The 20658-nt window shown below is 40.5% G+C and overlaps 1 protein-coding gene across 1 annotated transcript; it reads left to right on the top strand.

The window, feature by feature from the left end:
* Positions 1-3163: 3163 nt before the first annotated feature.
* tnfsf11 (TNF superfamily member 11) lies at positions 3164-16400 on the top strand. Its single transcript, XM_086090795.1, has 4 exons — positions 3164-3538; positions 7792-7827; positions 11862-11988; positions 13581-16400. Exons 1-4 carry the CDS (start codon positions 3338-3340, stop codon positions 14012-14014), a joined length of 798 nt encoding a protein of 265 aa, XP_085946921.1. The 5' UTR covers positions 3164-3337; the 3' UTR covers positions 14015-16400.
* The last annotated feature ends 4258 nt before the right edge of the window (positions 16401-20658 follow it).

Raw genomic sequence — 20658 nt, 5'->3', positions numbered from 1 at the left:
TTTTAAAGGCTGCATGAAAAACAATGACGTTATCAAATTAATTCTATTACAAAATACTTTTTACTGCTGAAAATGGCTAAATGAGTCAAGTATCCGTTTAAGGAGTGAATCTCGAGACACAGCCGAGGAGTTGAAGGGGACCGATTTGGTGTCCTCAGTATTACATTTCTGCTTTTTGCAATCGATGGATGGATGGAGGCAATTTTTAGACCACAGCAAGGCCTTCTTTCTTTCTTTCTTTCTTTCTTTCTTTCTTTCTTTCTTTCTTTCTTTCTTTCTTTCTTTCTTTTTAAATGAGAAGCACTGACCTACATTTACAAAACTCAATTCAAATGAAAACGTAAATAAAATAAAATACACCCATCCATCGCAAATTCTGTTCAACCTAATGTCTATTGAATGCACCTGAGAGACCAAATTTAATGTTCAAACTTATTTAGTACGATTCAGAATTGATTTTAAATGTCCCCAAATAAACTTTATTTCAATTATTTTATACTGTCTTGCCTTTGTCTGTGTGTGCCTTTATTTGGAGCGCAGTTCATGTTGTACCCGGTTTGGCCACTGAGGGGCAGTGTGGTTCCATGCGGTCTAATACACTGTTAAGTTGTAGCCACATTAGAGAGTAGAAGGAAAAAGTCACGATCAAGTTATTCCAATAAAAGTTTTTTTTTTCCAGCGTAGAGCCGTTCTTTTGAGTGATAAAAGTGCCGCGAGTAGCGCGCTAATTAACATTAGCGAGTCAGACCGGAGTAGATCACATCTATAGATTGAAGCAAAAATCATTGTCAATCAAATTATTTTGAATCAAAAATAGTTCTGAATTGAAAATCGATTCTGAATTGAATCGCAGACCCAAAAATCAGAATCAAATTGAATCGTGAAACATTCAAAGATTCCCACCCCTATTATGAACATTATTGGTTTGTGTGTTTTTGTTCTGTTTTGCTTTTCACAAATATTCTCTCATTTTGAATTTGATGACGTCAACATTTTTCAAAAAAAGCTTGGCGAGAGACAACAGAAGACTGTGAAAGTTGAGGAATGCTCAAAACTCCCGTTTGAAGCATTTCACAGGTAAACAGGTTAGTTTGAAATTATGATTAGATTAATGGATGGGACAAGGTACACAACTTTGGAAATAACTGTGTGAGCAAATAGTTGAACAGTTGAACGTTTCTCAATGTACAATTGTAAGGAATTTTGGGATTTTATCATCCGCCCTAAAATGGAAAATTGTGCTGTGGTCTGACGAGTCCACATTTTAAATTGTATTTGGAAATCATGTATGTTGTCTCCTCCAGTGTAATGTATTCAATGAAAAAAATATATATATTTGTTCCACGAAATTGCACTCATTCATTCCCAACAGTCTATTCCCTTCAGTTCGTAGCATTTATTTTTGCTGCACTGTTTACAGTAATGTATGGTGATTAATAATATATATATATTTTTTGTCCAATCAGATTTCGGGTAAAATCTGGTGCCATGTCCATCTAATGTGCCCATGCCCTTCAGAATCACTACTGTTAGTAATGTAACTTAAATTAAGTACAGTCTGCAAGCAATGGGACTGGTTCTTAATCTTCACCCAATTATGTTTTCAAATTTTACTCACAGGATCAGGTATCAAAATAGCCTGTTCGGTGAACCGTTCACATGTCACTGGCGAAGTCACTTGAGTCTACAGTCACTTGACTGACACCAATGTGCAGTGGTGACTGTAAGGTTCCTGGTTTTAACATCAGGGCCTGGTGGACAAGGGGCACTCTTAATTCAAAAGATCATCAACGCAAACACTGTCGTCCCGAGAAGGTGATAACTCCCGCATCCCTGTCATCCATTTTCTAGCCTGAGGTTTCAAACATCAACGCCGACCCAAGCAGTAACAAGCCGCCCTTTACCCGCTCTTCACTGACGCAGCACACAGATCCCGACTTTGGCAGGAAATAGTTGCAACCCGATGCAAAACAACATGGGTTCTCACAAGTTTATTAATGACCCCTTGCCAGGACCAGGGTCTCGCCAAATCGCAGGAGGTCTCGCAGCACCAAAATCAGGACGTCTATATACTGTAAGTGTGAAGTGAGGGGGAATGCGATTGTGCGAACATAACCAAAATCATGTGTGTGGTTTCATGAAGCTAGAGTATTAAATGAGCGCAGCGACCTGAGGTTTGTTGGTTAGTTATATGTAGGTGGGGGGAGTCTGGATGGAATCTCGCTTTGCTTCGTAAGTTGCGCTGCCTAAAATAACTTGTTCCTGGAAACCCCGATTTAAGTCCGTACTGATGCGGATATTTCAAAAAACATAGTACGTCATTGTCTCAGTAAATGACTTCTGAAAGGCTAAAATGGCTTGACAGATGGTGCCACCAGCGATTACTATTCGTCGATGGCGGCCGGCAACAGTATGGGTTGGGGGGTTGGCCAACCAGAAAATTGACTGGATCGACTACCCCATCGACGAACCACGACTAATCAGTCTTGTCAGTGAGTGCGCTACATTTTTCTCTGAAAAAAATAATAATCCAATATTATTGTAAGAGTACTACTTTTTCAAAAAGAGAATTTTCTTTTTTTAATGACTAATACAATTTTTTTTATAAAAACAATTTGCCTGAAAATAAAAAGCTTGGTTATCATTACATAACCTTTTTTTTTTTTGAGAGAGAGAGAGAGAGAGAGAGAGAGAGAGAGAGAGAGAGAGAGAGAGTTCAGTATTGTCATTGCCATGTCATCATCATTGCTCTCGCTTCTTTTATTTATTTATTTTTTCTCTTTTTCTTTTTTTTTGTATGTGCGTGAGAATGTGCATGTGCGGGTGTATGTGCGTGCGTTTGAGTGTGTGCTCATTAATTCCCCTAAAACCTATTAAAAATTCCATACCATTCACCTAAACCGAATTAAACCGGTTATAATTACATTACTAATATTAATGATTACTGATATAGATATACATTTTCATTCAAAAATACTGATAATTAAAACTCTATTGAAATCAGATTTTGTCATGACGTCACATAACCAGCAAGTTACAAGATCGGCGCGCAAAAGTGGTGGGGGTAAGCACGAGAAGGTAGTGGGTGGGTCACGTGTTCCCGTGGTTGAGATAAGGACTGGCGCGCCACCTGCAGCTCACTCACTCAGGTCCATCTGGACCAATAGCAACCGCCTCACCAGTGGGACAGGAGCAGGGGGAGTTTTACTTCATACTCTCTTCTGTGCGCTTCGGCCCACCCACTTCTCCACTGACACTCTCTCACACGCACTCACACTGCTTCACTTCGGCGCGTCCACTGAGTCCCATCCGCACGCACGCAGGCACGCACGGGAGCATGGCAGCCGCCCATGGCGAGTACAGAGGCTACCTGCGCACTACCGTGGACGTGGAGGCCGGCCACCACCGCCTCCAGCCGGCGGCCGGCTCCGAGCACTCGCACCGGCCGCTCCTGTTCGGCACCCTGGTGGTCATGGGATTGCTCCAGGTGGCATCCAGCGTGGCCATCCTGCTGCACCTGACCGGCTATTTGCAGGAGGTAAGAGGCTGCTGTTTTTTTTTTTTTAACGTTCTTTTCTTTTTTTATTGTTTTTTTTTAGTCATGTGTTTCTGGCAGCAAAGTTCGGCTTGGTTGTGCAATTTTATATAAGCTGCAAAGTTCAAAAGGAAACGAGCTAGTTGAGTGTCATCTGTACTAGTTTAAAACTATGGTCTTAAAAGTGTCCGCAAAGACGTGTCGATGCGCGTCAAGGGTGCACAAAGACGCGTCAAGTGTGCTTTTGTTCTGCTGCGAGAAGTGGGAAACATTTCCACGGAACTTAAAAATGAAATAAAAATATCCAACATATCTACTTGCACAACGCAGATGTTTCCACTCGACTGTGCACATCCGCTGTTATTTGTGATTAATATGTGCAAAATAAGCACTGCAGTATAAACAACAGTTTGCTAAAAGTTCAAGAACACTTGAGATGTTCCAACATCCAAAGTGCAAAAAAAATTAAAAAGATTACAAGAAAAAATACAATAAAAAAAAAGTCTGCATGCCTCATTTGTTTTTGTCAGGTCATTATGAAAGCCCCTCTCTTCATTTACAATAATATTTACATTGTGCCAGGATTGGCTTTTTTGTAGATCTTGTGGTTTTTGGGCAGTTGGATGATGGTCATGTCGAGACAAGCCAAAAAGGAGCAGACCACATTTGAGCTGTGTCAGGGTGCTTCGGGTTCACCTGGAAAGCATCCGGATGACTTTTTGCTGGCTTCTCACTCTCACTGTGTTTATGGAATGATATGCTTTCACTTCGTCTTCTGCATAAACACTTTGCTTGAGTGCCTTGAAGAAAAACAAAACTTGAGTGGTGCAAGTATGCGTATTGTACACTAAAGTTGGTGAGCATGGTAGATGTTGTATTTAAGCATACTAAGGTTTTCAGACATCAGTTCTATATTTGTAGATAAGTCGTGTAAAAGGATAGGTTATGTGCATTAAGCCTACTGTATATGTGTTACTGATATGTATGTATATGGCTTACTGTTAAGTATGATGGACTGGCAAGTCTGAAATGGTGTTTAAATACACAGAGTTTAAGTCCCTCATGTGTCAGATTTACAGTCAACATCAACTGAGGGTGATAAATAAATATCTTGAAGCATGCCCTTTGTTTGGACAATTGCACACAAGGCTCTTTTTCTTTCTGTTCCCGTCAAAGTGATGTTATACAGAGAGAGTGAGAACAGGATGACTTTGGAAGTGTGTTTTGAAATGCTGAACTGTTTAGAGCAGTGGTGTCTAAACTCGGTCCTTATCCTGTTCATTGGAAACAGGTGCGTTGGAGCCGGGAAACATCCAAAACCTGCAGGACTGAAGCCCCGCCCACACGAAAGCCATTTTCAATGTATCCTCACAAGTTTCTTACCGTTTAGGCCGTTCGTCCACACGATGGCGCGGTTTCGGAGCTTGAAACCGATCATTTTTGAAACCGGGTTCCAGAGTGGAAAGATTTCAAAACGCGCCCCGTACGCGTCCGTCTGGACACCATATGCAGGATACTCGCCCAGTGATGACGTAATGGTCGCAGATTGATGACGTTTCTCGCGTGACCGTCAGTCTGTCAACAACAATGGCGGATAGCCGCGTCGTAGTCGTTTTGCGCAGCCTCCTTAGCTTGCTTATGCTTTTGCAGCAACATATTTTGCTTCTTTATTCCCACGTTCAACAAGCGGTGTTGTACTTGAATCACCCGCCATTGTCACTTCTCCTGTGTTCGTCTTTTTCTATGTTGTTTCGATACATGCAAAGCCATGTTTGTTCTGCAGATTGCAATAACGTTAGAAAAAAAGTGTTCGTCTTCTTTGCTGATTCTTCTTCTACGCTTTCCGTTAACTCCCTGTGGCTGCCACTCCAGAGTTGGCATATACATTACAGCCATTAAACGCCCACAGCGTCTTCTTTTGGACACACGCAAGTCTTGAAATGCGTCTGTGTGTACGAGATTTGTTTGATGAACGAAGCCGGCTTTGCTTCCGTCTGGATGGGGCCTGAGTTTGGACACCACTGGTTTAGATCGTGTAGGATGTTTAAAAAAAATTTTTTTTTTTTAAATATGGTTGGATTTTCATCTGTCTGGAACGCATCCCTTGAGATAAACGAGGGTTCATTGTATGCATTGGTTATGTATATATGGTTTAATATTTGTGCAAGTCAAAGTTACAGAGAGAAGTTAGACTATATTGCATATACGTAACCGCTACTTAAACCCAAGAGTGCTTGGCTGATTATGCTGGCGAGTATGACTAAGAAGTGAGTCTAATAGTACTTGTACATTACTTGGAGTCACTCAGTTAGCAGCTGATACTGCCTTTTTTTTTTCATTAAAGAAGAAATCCTTTATCGAATGATCCCCCCCACCCCCAATTTACCTTTTTTTTTTGGTCCAAGATTTATTGACACAGCTTATTGTCGCTATTGGAATCTTTTATTGATTTTTTTTATGATACTTCACCTATAACCCAGACGATCTACTGCCTGGTAGTCCTGTTGGTATGAATATTTTAGGGCAAGCGACAATCGGTATAGCCAAAGCTAGTGACACTGCTTGCTATCCACAACCTTATTTTTGGACTCTGACAACCGCACAGAGGTACAGATAGTTTTCAGTCGCAGAATCAGATTGGGAACACACGCTAAGCTAGGAATTAAGCAATTTAACAAATTAGCTGTCTTAAACAACTATGAACATTACACAGTTAAAACATCTATCAACACCTAACTGTGTGTTAAGATGAGTGGGAATGAAATAGTTGGAATAGTTGTCAGATTGGTAACTTTTGCTAAAACAAACCTTGCCTAACATTAGCCTCAAGGCTAGATAGTGGTTAGCATGGTGTGGGTTAGGTGTCATTATGGCATTTCTGATTTGTACAGTAACATTTAAGATAATAGAAAGGCAACAATTGATCAATATTCACCGTAAGATATGCATTTTTATAAATCTGTCCTTTTAAAGTATTGAAATAAATGTAAATATTGAAAATAGAGTATGAATATGAATTGTATCATGTATTTTAGAAAGTTGGCAAGGGTTAAACCTTACCTACAAAGAAGTGTTCATAATTAGCATGGATGTACGAAAAGGGTATTTCTCTTATACTTGACAAATATTCAGTCTTCAAAACTGGTGCCACCTGTATTGTTGCAGCCAAACACCGCACAGTAATTTACTTATTTTTTGACATTGACAATCAAATGATCTGTTCAAATACCCAGTGATCACTAGAACAAAACAATGTGTAGACCTCTAGCATGACTGCGGTGTGCGACATCACAGGGAAACGACTGAATATTGAAAACCTAACCTGGTGACAGGAGCAGACAGGCAAATTGAACATCCCCGACGGCTAGCATGACCTACAGCAGCAGCTGTTGAGCCTGTTGTTTTAACATAGTTGGCCAATAAAGATGATTATGATCCGGATGGTGACTAGTCAACTAATCGCTTCAACTCCATCATTTTTGAACGAACACATACCGTACTCTCATCCTGCATGTTTATAGTAACATGAGAAATCGAAACCCTTGAAACAGCAGTATACTGTAGCGCAATCTGCAAAGGCCCACAGGTTCATGACCTGCTGTTAACCACAATATGGAAGTTGGAACTGCTTGGTGGAGAGAAGACATCTGACATCCATATTAAAGAAATATGAGTATGCTTATTACATACGCTTGGCATTCGTACTTCAACTGAAGATACTTGTTGTTGCTGGGTGGAGGCCAGCAGAGAGAGAAGAGTGACTGTGTTTAAGTCAGACTTCGACTCTTCCTCGAGGAGAATCTTTGGCTTTGTCATGCTGATGACAGAGAGTGCACGCTTGCATGAGTCAGGGAAAGTGCGAGGGGCGCAGTCTGGCACTGGACCATCAGCCGCCGTCAACACCTGCACGACTTTCCCGGAGATCAGGAATGCTGCTCTGATCGCTCGCATCAACTTTTTTTTTTCTTCCCTCATTGTATGCAAGCCATAAAGCCTTGTTGACACAGTTGAGTAAGAAGAACCAAGCTCCAAATCACTTTTGACTCTTAAGCCTGCTACTTGGGAATGTTGAGTGAACTTGGAACTGGAAAATAACTCCACTCACGCACACACACGTACGCTCACATGCACACAACACACACAAGCAGCCTGGACTTCCTCTATGCTTTAAAGAGTGATCCTATCAAATGACAAGAACATGCTTACTTAGATGGTGCGATGATCCACTGACCTCTGTCCTCTTTTGCCGTCTCCAGGTAGATCTGACCACTGCTCCACATCGGCCCATAGAGGTGAGTGTAACACTCATTTTAAAGAAGATAATGCATGCTAGCCAATGCCTGTCTAGCGCATGTCAAAGCAATTGGTGGCAGTACAACCCTGAACTGTAAGGCAAATCAAAAGCACAACTCTATAAAAGATGCCTTCACAAAATGGAAATGCGTAAATATGTTTTTAGGTATATAAAAAAAAAGTCCCATCTAATGACAACATTTAATTAAATATGTATTCCAAAACATTGAAAAACACAGGTCAAGTTTCAGTAGTAGCACAATAATGAGAAAGAAATCGAAATATATATTAGACACAGAAACAGGAAGTAAAGGCAGACAATTTCATTGCTGTAGAGTACATACCAAAACAACAGATTACTTTATAAAACTAAAGGCTGTTTTAGCCCATCCAAAACTTGAAAAGTAATAGAACATAGTGGACTTTTGAAATGAATGAACATGGACAGATTAGAAAAAAAAATCGACTTACTGTCCCTTTAAATCTATCTAAATGTACAACCTACAGTATGTATTGTAATTTTCCCAAGTCACAAAGAATATTTCGCTGCTAACTTGTCAACAGGAGGCTCACACATGCTTATTGCACGACAATCCACCTCATAATACACCACTAATGTTGTGGCTTGCTGTTGCTGTCGTTGCCAAACCACCACAATACAATATTATGACTGACTTGTGCCCCGTGCCTTGTTGAGTGAAACTGAGGCTGAGGTAATCAACATTTCAAAGCATACCAGGTAAATCCGTTCAGAATGACAGCTTTAATACGATACGATATACTTATTTTTTATTTTTTTAATGATGTGGTTAAATCGTTAAAACCTGATACAATCTGCAGATTTGTGGCTGGCGTGTAAAGACCTCATGATTTTATCGTAAAATCCGCCTGTGGCTGAAAAAAAGATGTTTGTGACATGACATATACAAAAATGGATTATGATATCCTCAAAGTTGGACTAATTGCAACAGTGTAAAAACGAGATCATATGTGCATGCAGTACAACTTTGTCAATCAGTGAACCGCCATAGGCCAATTTCAATTCAATTTGAACTCTGCTGCCAACCAAAACAGCAGCACTCAGCTGAATTTAAGTATTCAATGTGTAAACAGCATCTTTAATGACAAATGGAGTTCCAGTAAAGTCTGGGGCTCAAATGGCCCAAAGAGGCTTTTCTATTGATTTTTGAGAACAAAGGTATGAATAATTTTGGACGTGCCACTTTTTGTTCAAATGTATATAAAAGTTGAGATTTTTTTTCCACAGAGACAGAGAGAAAGACTGTAATGCAATGTATTTCTGAACTTAGTGTAACGTTCATTATTCAGCTAGTCACACACACACACACACACACACCGTAAACTACATACAAGGCATACACTCTAAAACCCAATAAGGTACAAACACGACATTGGCAACGTGTATTGTACTATTCTAGAAAAACCTCACCCACAATTACGTACGTACCGTTCTATAAAACGCCACTATGTGATACAAGTGTCGATATAAAGTACATAGGCTTCATTCTTCTTAACATTTTTTGTTCAAATTGATGTATAAATGTCTGAAAATCCCACTCTTCTTCTCTACACTCTTTCGCCGTGACTCACCGACTTCCTTGGCTTCCGTGAGGGAAGGACTGAAATTACCGTAATTACAGTATTTTTTCTGTAAAGCTCAAGGGCCTAGCTTTCAGACACCATTGGAATTTTTCAGATAGCATAAATGGTGCCAGAGTTATGGTAATCGCAATTGCCGCCGGTGGCGCGCTCGATAAAAAGTGCTCCACAATAGCGCAGGGGACGTTTTTATACTACAGAATTAAGGAAATCAAATTATCTTTTGGCACTCTTCCTAAAAAAACGGGACAAATTGTGTCCTGGGAGAGATTTTTATTTTCCCAGGACAGCTGGTAAAAAAAGAGAACAATTCTGGGAAAAACTGGACACTCTACTATGGACTGCATATTACTGGAAGGCATTAGATTCCCCTATGCAGGTAGCACGCTCAGATCCCAGATGGGAAGGATTGGGTGGAATAAACCTTTTTTTCAGGCAAGCTGGTGCTGTCGTCTAAAGCATAGGTGTCAAACTCCGGTCCTCGAGGGCCGCAGTCCTGCAGGTTTTGGAGGTTTCCCTCTTCCAACACAAGCTGATTCCAATTAGCAGGATCATTATCAGGCTTGTGCAGAGCTTGCTGATGAGCTGATCATATATCAGCTGTGTTGGAGAAGGGAAACATCCAAAGCCTGCAGTACTCCAGCCCCTCGAGGACCGGGAGTTTGACACCTATGGTCTAAAGTTCTCTATGGCTATACACTTTTCTAGCTTGTTTATAACAGAGAAGCCGAGATTCAAACCCGCCACCTCTCAACTGTGAGGCAGATGTGCTATCAAGGATCCATAAATGCAATAGTTTTATTCTTACCTTGGCTCATGTGCTACCCCTCTACAAAAATTCCATGGACAGTGTTTTGCTAATAATCCTGTAAACAATCAAGACAAAAACATAACACCTAGTGTGAGAGTGCTGCTCATAGCAACTGATGAGTGTTTGGTGGGAGTATATTTATAAGTGATGGATTATTGCGTGTATTGAATTTGATAGTTTTCTACTGTAGCTTTATCTGACAAGACAGTAAATACTGAATATCCACCTAAAGGCACATTTTAGGGTTCTTCTTTCCACTGCAGTCTCAGCTTGTTTCTTTTTTGTGGTTTGTGATTAAAAACAACACAGCACGTTTTAGCTTTGCCGTCATTCTGTAACGAATGAATCAATTTCAAATTTCCTTTGAGAGGATGTGCTGATGATGTACACCCGCGCTGCTTCCCATATCAGGAACACTCGTCTCCCACATTTATGAAACATAAGCATACCAGTTTTGGGGAAAAAGTCCAATCTGATAAAAGGTAATTTAATCATTGGTCCACAACAAAAGAGGAGGAAGAAGAATCATCATTTGTATTTGTCATGTGCACACACATATATGAAACTTGACCTCCGCATTTGACCCATCACAGTGGTCACACACGAAAACACATTGTCATTGGCACACACTGGAGTAGGGCGTTACTTAAGCACTAGGGGAGCAGTTCAGGGTATCGGTGTCTTGCTCAAGGATACCACAGCCGTGTAGAGTGGGTTGGATTGGATTTATAAAACATCCAGGCAGGTTAGCTTGGCTGTAGCAGTAACACAACAGCGAGCTACAATCATTCCAATTCAAACAGAGAAAAGTGGTGCTGTCTCTGATGACCAGAAATGTTTCCTAGCCAGAAGAAAATGTTATCTAACTCCTCGGCATCAGCATAAAAGCAAGCTACGATTAAATGCAGTAAAAAGGAGAAATCATGACGATAATCGGGTGTTGGTATTGAGTGGTATAAGTTAAGAAATGTTCCACATATCTTGGTTTATCTAGATAATTGCCGTATTTACATCACCACATTCCCAAAACATGTTAGATTCATTGAAGATTTTAAATTGTTCATAGGTGTGAATGTAAGTAAGAGTGGTGGTTTATACTGTACAGTATGTGATCTACGATTGGCTGGTGACAAATGTACCACCTCTTGCCCTCATCCGTATACTACTTTATTTAATTTGGGCACAAAAATGCCTCCTGACGAGTGCACTCTTATCAAATGCTTGTTGCTGATTTGGTGGCGCAATGGTGACGCCGTTGTTGTTTTTCTCCTTATCACCAGCCAGAAGTATAGCAACAAGGTGATCCTGAAGTTATGATGTTGATGTAAAGGGTGTAAATATTGTTGTTTAAAGCCAGCTGTGAGTTGGCGGTAACTGTTTACTTGCTTGGAAACCATGTTTGGACTGAATGAGACAGTGTGTGCGCACTCTGTCTCGACTGCCGTCAAGTACACGCACTTAAAGACTTGACAATTATTTCAAATGACAGCTGTGGTGAAACATATAATGGGTTTATTACTGGTGTTTTGGGGTTGGTTTGTCGTTTTACATTTTCCCTGCCCTTTTGTCACAATTTTTCGTCTCGTCCGCTCTTTGCGGTAGGAAGTACAGACGGAGCCGGTGCTAAACGCACTGAAAGCACCCAAGAAGAACCCACGCTTCAAGAACCAGAAGGCGAGCCCACCCTCCGCCCACCTTCCCATCAAGGTGCATCAACAGTTGGCTAAGTGTGAGTCCTCTTCACCCAATTATAAGTGCATGAGTGCATGAGTGTTTTGACTCGTCCTAAAAACAAATGTTTTTAGTGTTTGGTGTAAAAAGAAGACACACTTTAAGATGGTGTCAATTAGTAGCAAAAGCTAGTTTCGCAGCCATAAAATTGTTTTTCCGATTTGCGCTTCAACAAGCTAACTTGCGTAAACAAGAGAGAGAAAACAGAATGCGAAAGTACAGTCAAATAGCAGAAGTGTTTATATACACATACTGAAGCCGACTAACAAAACCAAACAACTTTAGTCAGCAGAAGCAATAAAAAACATTTACTATCAAAGTAGCTCTTACCTACTCTTTCGCTTTTTTCTACAGCTCATTTGGGGCAACTAAGCAGTTAGGTTTGAATTATCTGCGGCTCTCTGCGTAGTAGTCTAATATGTTATGCCTGTGTTGCTTTCGGACAACAATAACCTAATATTGTTTGCGTTTTTGTAGTTTCATGTACAGACGACAAGGTTGTCAACTGTAATGTAGCTATTTCAAGCCAGTAGTAGATGATAGCCTTTGTCGACATATATGTGAGGTAAATGATGACTTTAGTATTTAATACGACTCAGTCATTACAGCATATATAGTTCATTTTCTGAGTGAAACGTTATAAGCACAACGCAACAATAGCACTGTGGTCTTCAATTGGTGACTTTGAGAGATTCACTTTCTAAAGCCATTTTTAACAACTTGGCGTGAAACTCCCTCACACATGAGGGAAACAAATCAGCATACATGTCTGCTGGGGTGTATGCGAGACGACCAACGCAGCACACCACATACGTAACAATATCCTCTCCCAAACAGATCGATGTCAGTTGTAATTGTGTGTGGGAGAAGAAGAAGAGAAGAAGCTATAGACTCACTGCTAGCATTAGCGTTGAAGTTGCAAACTCTTTTGATTGTTAACATGGTTACATGACTTGGGAGACAAACATTGAACAACTAACTCACCATCTCCATTTGTGAAGTCCAGCTACGACGCAAGCTTCCAGTTGCTTCCCAGTTGGCTCTCATTTAACATAATGGTCATGGAGTACGTGGCTCAGCCAAACTCAGTCAGAATTTGCAATCATAACAGGTTTAACAAAGCTTCCAATAGCTGTCAGGACCCAGGAAAAAAAGGTTGGATAATGGTGAGTGCATTGACATGCTTAGCGCTTAGTCAATCAAGGTAGCATTTAGCATTGGCAATGAATGCGCATGTCGTACCGTCAAAAACTCAACATAAGCGTAAAAAAAACAAAAAAAAGGTTTCATCGCTAAATATTGGTCAGAAAACTACAATGGCACTTCACCAAATCATGTGTACATCTCTACGTATGCCCACATCAACCTTTTAAAATATTACGATCATCCCAATATTTTGTATTTCATAGATAAAGCAAGCACGTCTATGGAAAGCAAATCACTACAGCCATAAAATCGGTAATATGGGAGCAAACGTTTTAATATTTTCAGAGGTTGATTTACGCATAAGTAGAGTTGTTGAGTTGAACCACGACATAGCAGGGGACACTGTATTGTAACGCTAGCCTAAACCGCTCTCTTTTGTTGCAGTGGGTGAACCTAGTGCAATCCCCATCGACTGGGATGAGGTGCACGGGTACCGTCACAGGATGGACTACCAGAAGGGCAAACTGCTGGTCGTCAAGTCGGGCTTCTACTACGTCTACGCCAAAACCTGCTTCCGCTACTACGAGTACCCCGAGGATGGAGGCCAAAGCGACAGGCCCGCCATGGACGTGAGCAATACGCAGCTCATCCAGTACGTCTACCACGAGAACATCAAGCAAAACAGCAAAGTGGACATATTGATGAAGACGGGCAGCACCATGCGCTGGGATAACTCCAGCTACAACATGTACTGCGCCCAGCAGGGCCGAGGCGTCTGGCTGCAGCAAGGGGATGCCTTATACGTCACCGTGTCCAACGCGTGGATGCTGGACCCCGATGGAGTGGGGACGTACTTTGGGGCCATTAAGTTGGGTTAACCGAAAATGTTGACATTTGGGACGCCGCCATGCTACTGAAGTGACCCTAAAGAACCACTGATATTGTGCATTTAAACCACATAGCCTTTTCCTGACACAGACAAAAACACACTCGACTCAGTCCAATGTAGTGCTGGGCTCTCTAAAGGTGTTTTTGTTTTTTTTACTCATGTCATTCACTATGAACACATTTTACTTTGTTGTTTGTTTTTACGCACTGATGAGACAAACAAATGGTGAGGAATTGTTGGCAAAGAAGATCAGCGTCATCATGAAAATACTGAAGCTGATGTATGCATCCGTTTGCATTTTAACATCAGCGGGATCAAAATATTCCTCAGCCGCAGCTGTCAGTGTTTTCCAGAAAAAAGGTGGCACAGATCGGTGTGTCAAAGGGACTTATACCGTTGCGTGAAGGCGCCCTCCTCCTCCTTAAAATGAGCAAAGTCGGGTTTCTTTTGCAGCAGTGCGGTCTAACCAGCAGCAAAATCTCCGTTCTTATGCTGCATTCGAGGATGGTCGGAAGTCTGATATATCCGAGTTGTTTTTTCCCAGTTCCAACCTGAAAACGTTTGAGGCGAAAGTAAACAACCGAAATGGCGGATAGTGATAATTTGTTTTTTATTTTGGTCCTCAAAACCAATTTTGACCTCCTACAAACGTACCTTCTCGCAATTTTGCTTCATTTATTGTTTTTATCTTATTTCTTAAGCATTTCATAGTTATCCAGTTCAGAAGTTTACCGTATAATTTCATGCAGGGAGATAGCGTCATACTGTCTAAGTAATGTCGAATATTTATGAATGAAGAAAGCTATCTAGCTTTATACTCGAGTAAATTGTGTTCTACCATTCACAGTCTGTGTTTCCAAAGGGGTCGCCATTGTAGAGTGACGTCACCTGTAGTCCGTCGGTGAAGTCGGGGTCTTTTTTTTCCCGACTTTGCAAAGTGGAATTTCTGAGTTCAACTGGGCGTTCCCGTACACACTTCCTGGAAAAGTCCGACTTCCGACCATCCTCCATCCTCTGCAGTATCACTTCCCTGTATGCTGCTACGAGAGCATTTTCAAATGAATCATTAAGATGGGAGCGAGATGGGAGCCAGAGCCTATCCCTGGTCACCTTGGCGAGCACTATTATTGGAACAAAGATTTCTGGGTTAAAAAAAAAAAAGATAAAAAGATAAAGTTGCTTGCAGTCATTCGCAAGGCACATTTGGACACACAGCTGTTTTACACCTATGGTTTACAATTGAGAATTTGCAATCAAGCTAATGGGGGAGGCGACCGGCCCAAAAATGGACTGGTTTGGTAAACTCCCGAAATTCTCGATGGCCAGTCTGCCCAACATAATAGCAACAGTGTAGCTTGAAAGTATCTCTGGATCTTCACCAAGCTGTTCATACCATGGTTGGAGAAACTCTGTGTGGGGTCGTTAATGTAGTTATCAATGGGCCGAAATTAAAGAATGGCACACTCTCAGACACATTTTCAGCAAGAGGCACATACAATATTTCACACTTGATGGGTATGCAGGCACTGAGGAGACTTGTATACAAATCATTAAACAGTAAAGTTTCTTAAAATGCCCCACAGGAGGCAAATTCTCCTTATCACTTGTTCCTGATTAATGTTTGTATTTCAGTGTCAGTGTTATCATCATCTGGTTGGAATTTTAACCTTGAGGACATGTAAACATAGTGAGTCATTTAGTCTAGATGATAAGTGGACTCTGGCTTGGTTTATTCTTAATTACTTAGCCAGTTCAACATATAGCATGTGTTCTGATCATCATGCTCATTCTGACTTTTTGGACTGCATTTTGACAAACAACATGGTTAGTTTTCTGTGTGTGACGATCAACAAGCGATGCAGATAGCTGGACTGTCTGTTGTTGAATGACATGAAAAGACTCTTTAACAAGGAGGAACCAAATTGACTTTGGTTTGTCTTTAACTTATTTTTTTCTTGGTTTTCATTTGGCTCTACAGTGAGGCAAATGGGAATATGCACTAACTATTTATTTATTAATTATAGAAGTACAGAGGCGGGTCATTGTTAAAGTGACTTTTCAGCTGTAAAAAAAAAAAGAAAGAAAAAAGTAATGTATATTATTTTATGTCTACAACATTCATTATTCAGCACTTAGGAAATAGTAGGCACGCTTTTTGTTAATGAAAACACAGGGGCTTCAGCTCTAATTCCATATTTATGTATCTCAGTTTTGACAATTGTGTGTGCACTTGCCTAGCTGAAAGCGATATAGATGTATTGTTTATTCCGCAAGATAGTAGCATACCTGATTTCAACTGATATATTTTTTTGTCAGTATGAGTTGTTTTTATTTATGATTGTGTACATTTAAATAAAAAAGTACTACTTTTGTAATTGAGTTTCAGTCTATTAAAGCGAGATGTGGGCATGATTCCCATTGGAATCCATGTTGTCAAGTTCAGACATAACAACTGTCCTTTTACATTCACCAAGCTCTTTATTGCAAGCACTTTTGAGTGAAACAAAAAATCTACATGATCACAAAAACTATTAAGGGCCGAGAACTGAAGCAATCCTAGGCCAAGGATGGAGAAAATGCGGAGTACCCCATTCACATGTCGAGATATTCCCAATTGTGTTTCATAATACAGTGGAACTTCGGAGTTTGAATGTCTCGGAACTCGTACAATTCGGACTTCAACTAAAAAATCGGAGTAAAAAATTTAGTTTGAACTCATTTTCGGAGTTCGGACACAAAAGCAAAGCCGAACGTACCTTGAAAACGGGTAGCCGAGTGAAGCCGAGCGAAGCCGAGCAATGCCGAATGCTCACCTTGCGGTAGTTGAGACTATTAACTGCTCATTTCCACTCAGATCGTGAATACTCCCGGAGGTGCTCCATATTCGCGAGTGCATTTTGATTTTTCCACGACAATTTTCTTCGTCATGGGCCCAAAGAAAGACAACAATGCCAGTGCAAGCAAAGAAAAAACATACAGTGCTACGAACCACAGTGGAATTAGGAAGGAGATTATCACGCAGTTGTATCTACCGTGACTACTTCTGTAAATACTGGCACGAGGACCCCCCCCCCCCCTTAGCTGTTCAACAACGCGCCTGACGTTAAACAACGTACGCAAGGACCGCTTAGTAGTCTAACAATATGACCAATGTAAAATACACAAACCCAGCGCTGAACTAAATCTATCATTAACATAGCATATATCATCCTCTGATGCCACCACACAAAACCAAAAAGGTAAGGTATTTTTATTGTTTAAAAATCAAATAGAAATTAAAAAAAGAATTTTCTGTTTTTTTGGAGCTTGGGAACGGATTAATTGCATTTACATTATTTCCTATGGGAAAAAAATCTTTCGGAGGTTAAACAATTCGGACTTTGAACACTTCGCAGGAACGAATTATGTTCAAACTCCGAGATACCACTGTATTGGAAATAATAGAAAAGCTCCATAGATCTACCAGCATATATGACATTTTAGAGCCCAGACATCACATGGGATTTTTTTTCCCTTTTTAAATTGTGGTCACGATGTCACTATACTATGTGCGAACAAAATTCTAGTTTTTCTTCAAACATGCACACAAAATATTCATTTGTCGGTTTAATATCATCCCCCTGAACAAAAGGCACACACAGGGCAATTAAGTGTCTTCTTATGTGCAATAGCCTGTAATGCCAAATTTTTTAAAACGTCATGTCAAGTTTATTTGTGTAGCCTTAATCACAAAAGAGTCTAAAAGGGCTTCACAAGACCAGTGATAATATTAGCAGAATCCCTTGATTTAACCCCGCACCCAACCAAGCAAGGAAAACCGCAAAACCCCATTTGGTGAAGAAAGAACCTCGAGAAGAGACCACAGATGGGGGAATCCCCCTTCCAGGATGACCAAGCTGCAATGGATGCCGAGAGGGCGGCATTTAACACATAATATAGTGCTAGGGAAGGGAAGATACAAGCCGATAGCCAGGGCTCTTTGTACTCATCTGGGCATTGGTGGAGCATGCATGATGTAGAAAAGCTGTGCCAACTTGCCAAAGTCAAACCAGTTTTATCCTGACATGACTGAAATTTTAATTCATGCCATCATCACTATTTGTTTAGATTACTGCAATGCACTGTACTTTGGGACTCAGCAAAACGTCCGTTACGCTGCTCCAATTAGTCCAGAACGCGGCTGCTTGCCTTTAAACCGGATCATGTACATTTTTCCGTTCCCTTCATATTGATTTTAAAATTCTTACGGTTGCTTTTAAATGTCTTCAGGGTTTGGCATCACAGGCCTACTCCCCGCCTCGTTCTATGAGGTCGGGGGATCAGGGTCTTCTGGTTGTGCCTAAAACAAAAAGTAAGTTGAGAGGTGATCGTGTTAAGCATAGATATCTATAAAAATACTAGATGCCTCATGCGCACCAATGTGAAGCAACGTCGTCACAGGCCAGCCATCTTGGGACAGTCCTTCTCAATCATTCATAACATTACAGTCAATGGGGCACAGAGGACTTCAAAATAACTTTAGACTCCCAAATTGTCATTTTTGTTGTTAGATACAAACAACTATGCCGCCTTTAAAAAAACTAAAAAAACATCTGCAATTTCAAAATTCAGCCTGAATCATAGCCACATTAATAAGGTTTATAATAAACCACTCCATTTGTAAATCTGTCAAGAATTCAGCAAGTAACGAGTATTTAAATGCATAAATCACGAGCGCACAGCTCACCAGAGCAGTCCATTGTCCTAAGATGGCTGACCAGTTATGACACTGCCAACTCCGCCATGAGATATCTAGTGTTTATTTATATCTATAGCATTGAGATAAAGTTGGATTGGATTGGACGTTACGTAGATAAAAAAATAATAATGCAGTTCTGGTCATATTCTTTATGTGCATTTGAAAGGAGCAAGTTGAGTCATATAGGCTATAATGCAGATTTTTTTTTTTGCTGAATCACATTGGGTAAAGGTACTTTTATCAAAATGCAAAAAGTTGCAGTATATCATTGTTTAATTTCAACGAACACGCCTCCAGATTAGAGCAATCATGCGGGTTACCTAGTTTTAAAGGCATGTATAGTTGGATATCATAGTGATAAAACTGATGTTATATTTGAGTATAATATTGCCAATTGAAGGGGCAGATTACATATCCCTGCGGTACTCAGCAAGTGACAATATTCAGAGGTCACATTGCCATGGATTACAAAGTGCATCCTCTTTTAGGGGTAGGCAGACGGACTGGTAGGTAGGTCAGTTACTTTGGACATTATGTCAATCAACAAATGAATAGGTAGGTTAAGCTTGCTGGCAGACATATAAGTAGGTAGGTTCAACATAGGTATGTCGTTGGGAAGATAGGAGGCCAGAGAGAGAAATGGTTGGTCGGCATCTAAGGAGACGGAGGAAGAAATGTAGGTAGACATTCAAATGTCTAAGTAGGTTGGAAGGTATACAGCTATGAAGTGAAACATGGATCCAATAGCAAGATTTGAAGGACCATAAACACTTTGTGAATTACATCTAAAATAGGTTTGGATTCTCCTCCGTCACACTGATCCAAAGAGTTGTCCTGTTCTTCAACCTGCCCCCCATTGCGGTTCTTGAAGCTCCATAAGCAGAAGTTTGGACTACAGAATAAACCTGAAGCAGACCTCATCGAACCGGAGTCGTGATGAGAATTCCCTTGTGTCACATTTGTACCTACAAGACATTCTGAAGGCCCGGCAGGGCGGTCACCGCACACAATGGTCATGGTTCCCACGCTTGTACTGAGGGAGTGGACCTCACACAGTGTTTAAACAATTCCATGACTTTGGTGTCAAGTCTGGTGTGTGAAACAAAAAACAACCAAAAACTTGGGTGAGGAATGGAATGTGTTTAGCACTGATCTATGTGGAGAGTTAGCTAAATTATTTGTATAGTGAACGCCCATTTACTTCAAGGGATACCTCACAGACCTAACTGCAATAAGTGAAAATCTGTGACTTAATCTGTAAAACAAAAAAAAGTGTTGTTTTTACACTTTAAATACAGTATATTTAAACTTTATATATATATATATATATATATATATATATATATATATATATATATATATATATACAGCCTATGCAATACAGCAGGGACTTTCGTTAGGACAATTTTGAGGCATTTCTGCGTGAAAGAGGCTAATGTTACTCAATCATCCAGCCAACCATTTTCTATAGCAATTGTCCTCATTAAATTTGTAGGTGAATGGCAATTTATGCCCTGCTGAATTTTGATTGTACACCCTGGAATTATCACCAGCCAGTCCCAGTAATGTTAATTACAAAAAGCTCTAAGTCTATGGCAAAAGCAAACATGCAAATTGATTTCTCAGTTTCTGGGGAGCCAAAGCATTTAAACATGTGCACCCCCACCAAGCAGAGCATATCCACAAAGGAATTTCACTTGTTACATAAAACCGGCCCATTTGGCACAAATGAAAGTCTCGCTGGTCTTTTTTTTATTAATTTTTTTATTGCTCACATATGTAAAAACACCAGCGCTCGTGGCAGTGAAAAGTAGTGGGAATGGACTTTGAGACATTGAAATGGTGTTCATTTAACAGCACTCAGATGTGACCAGTCACCGCCGGTAAAAGAACCT

This window comes from Leptonotus elevatus, chromosome 12 (assembly GCF_054856555.1).
Source record: "Leptonotus elevatus isolate MCC_2025b chromosome 12, RoL_Lele_1.0, whole genome shotgun sequence".
Lineage (NCBI taxonomy): Eukaryota > Metazoa > Chordata > Actinopteri > Syngnathiformes > Syngnathidae > Leptonotus > Leptonotus elevatus.
Note: the sequence above shows the minus strand (reverse complement) of the source record. Positions and strands in the feature narration are given on the sequence as shown.

What these genes read in the sequence shown, in the direction of transcription:
- tnfsf11 (XM_086090795.1), top strand. Translation starts at nt 3,338, where the DNA reads ATGGCAGCCGCCCATGGCGAGTACAGAGGCTACCTGCGCACTACCGTG. An exon ending in TGACCGGCTATTTGCAGGAG is followed by an intron (nt 3,539 to 7,791) that starts GTAAGAGGCTGC and finishes TGCCGTCTCCAG; the next exon opens with GTAGATCTGACCACTGCTCC. An exon ending in GCATCAACAGTTGGCTAAGT is followed by an intron (nt 11,989 to 13,580) that starts GTGAGTCCTCTT and finishes CTTTTGTTGCAG; the next exon opens with TGGGTGAACCTAGTGCAATC.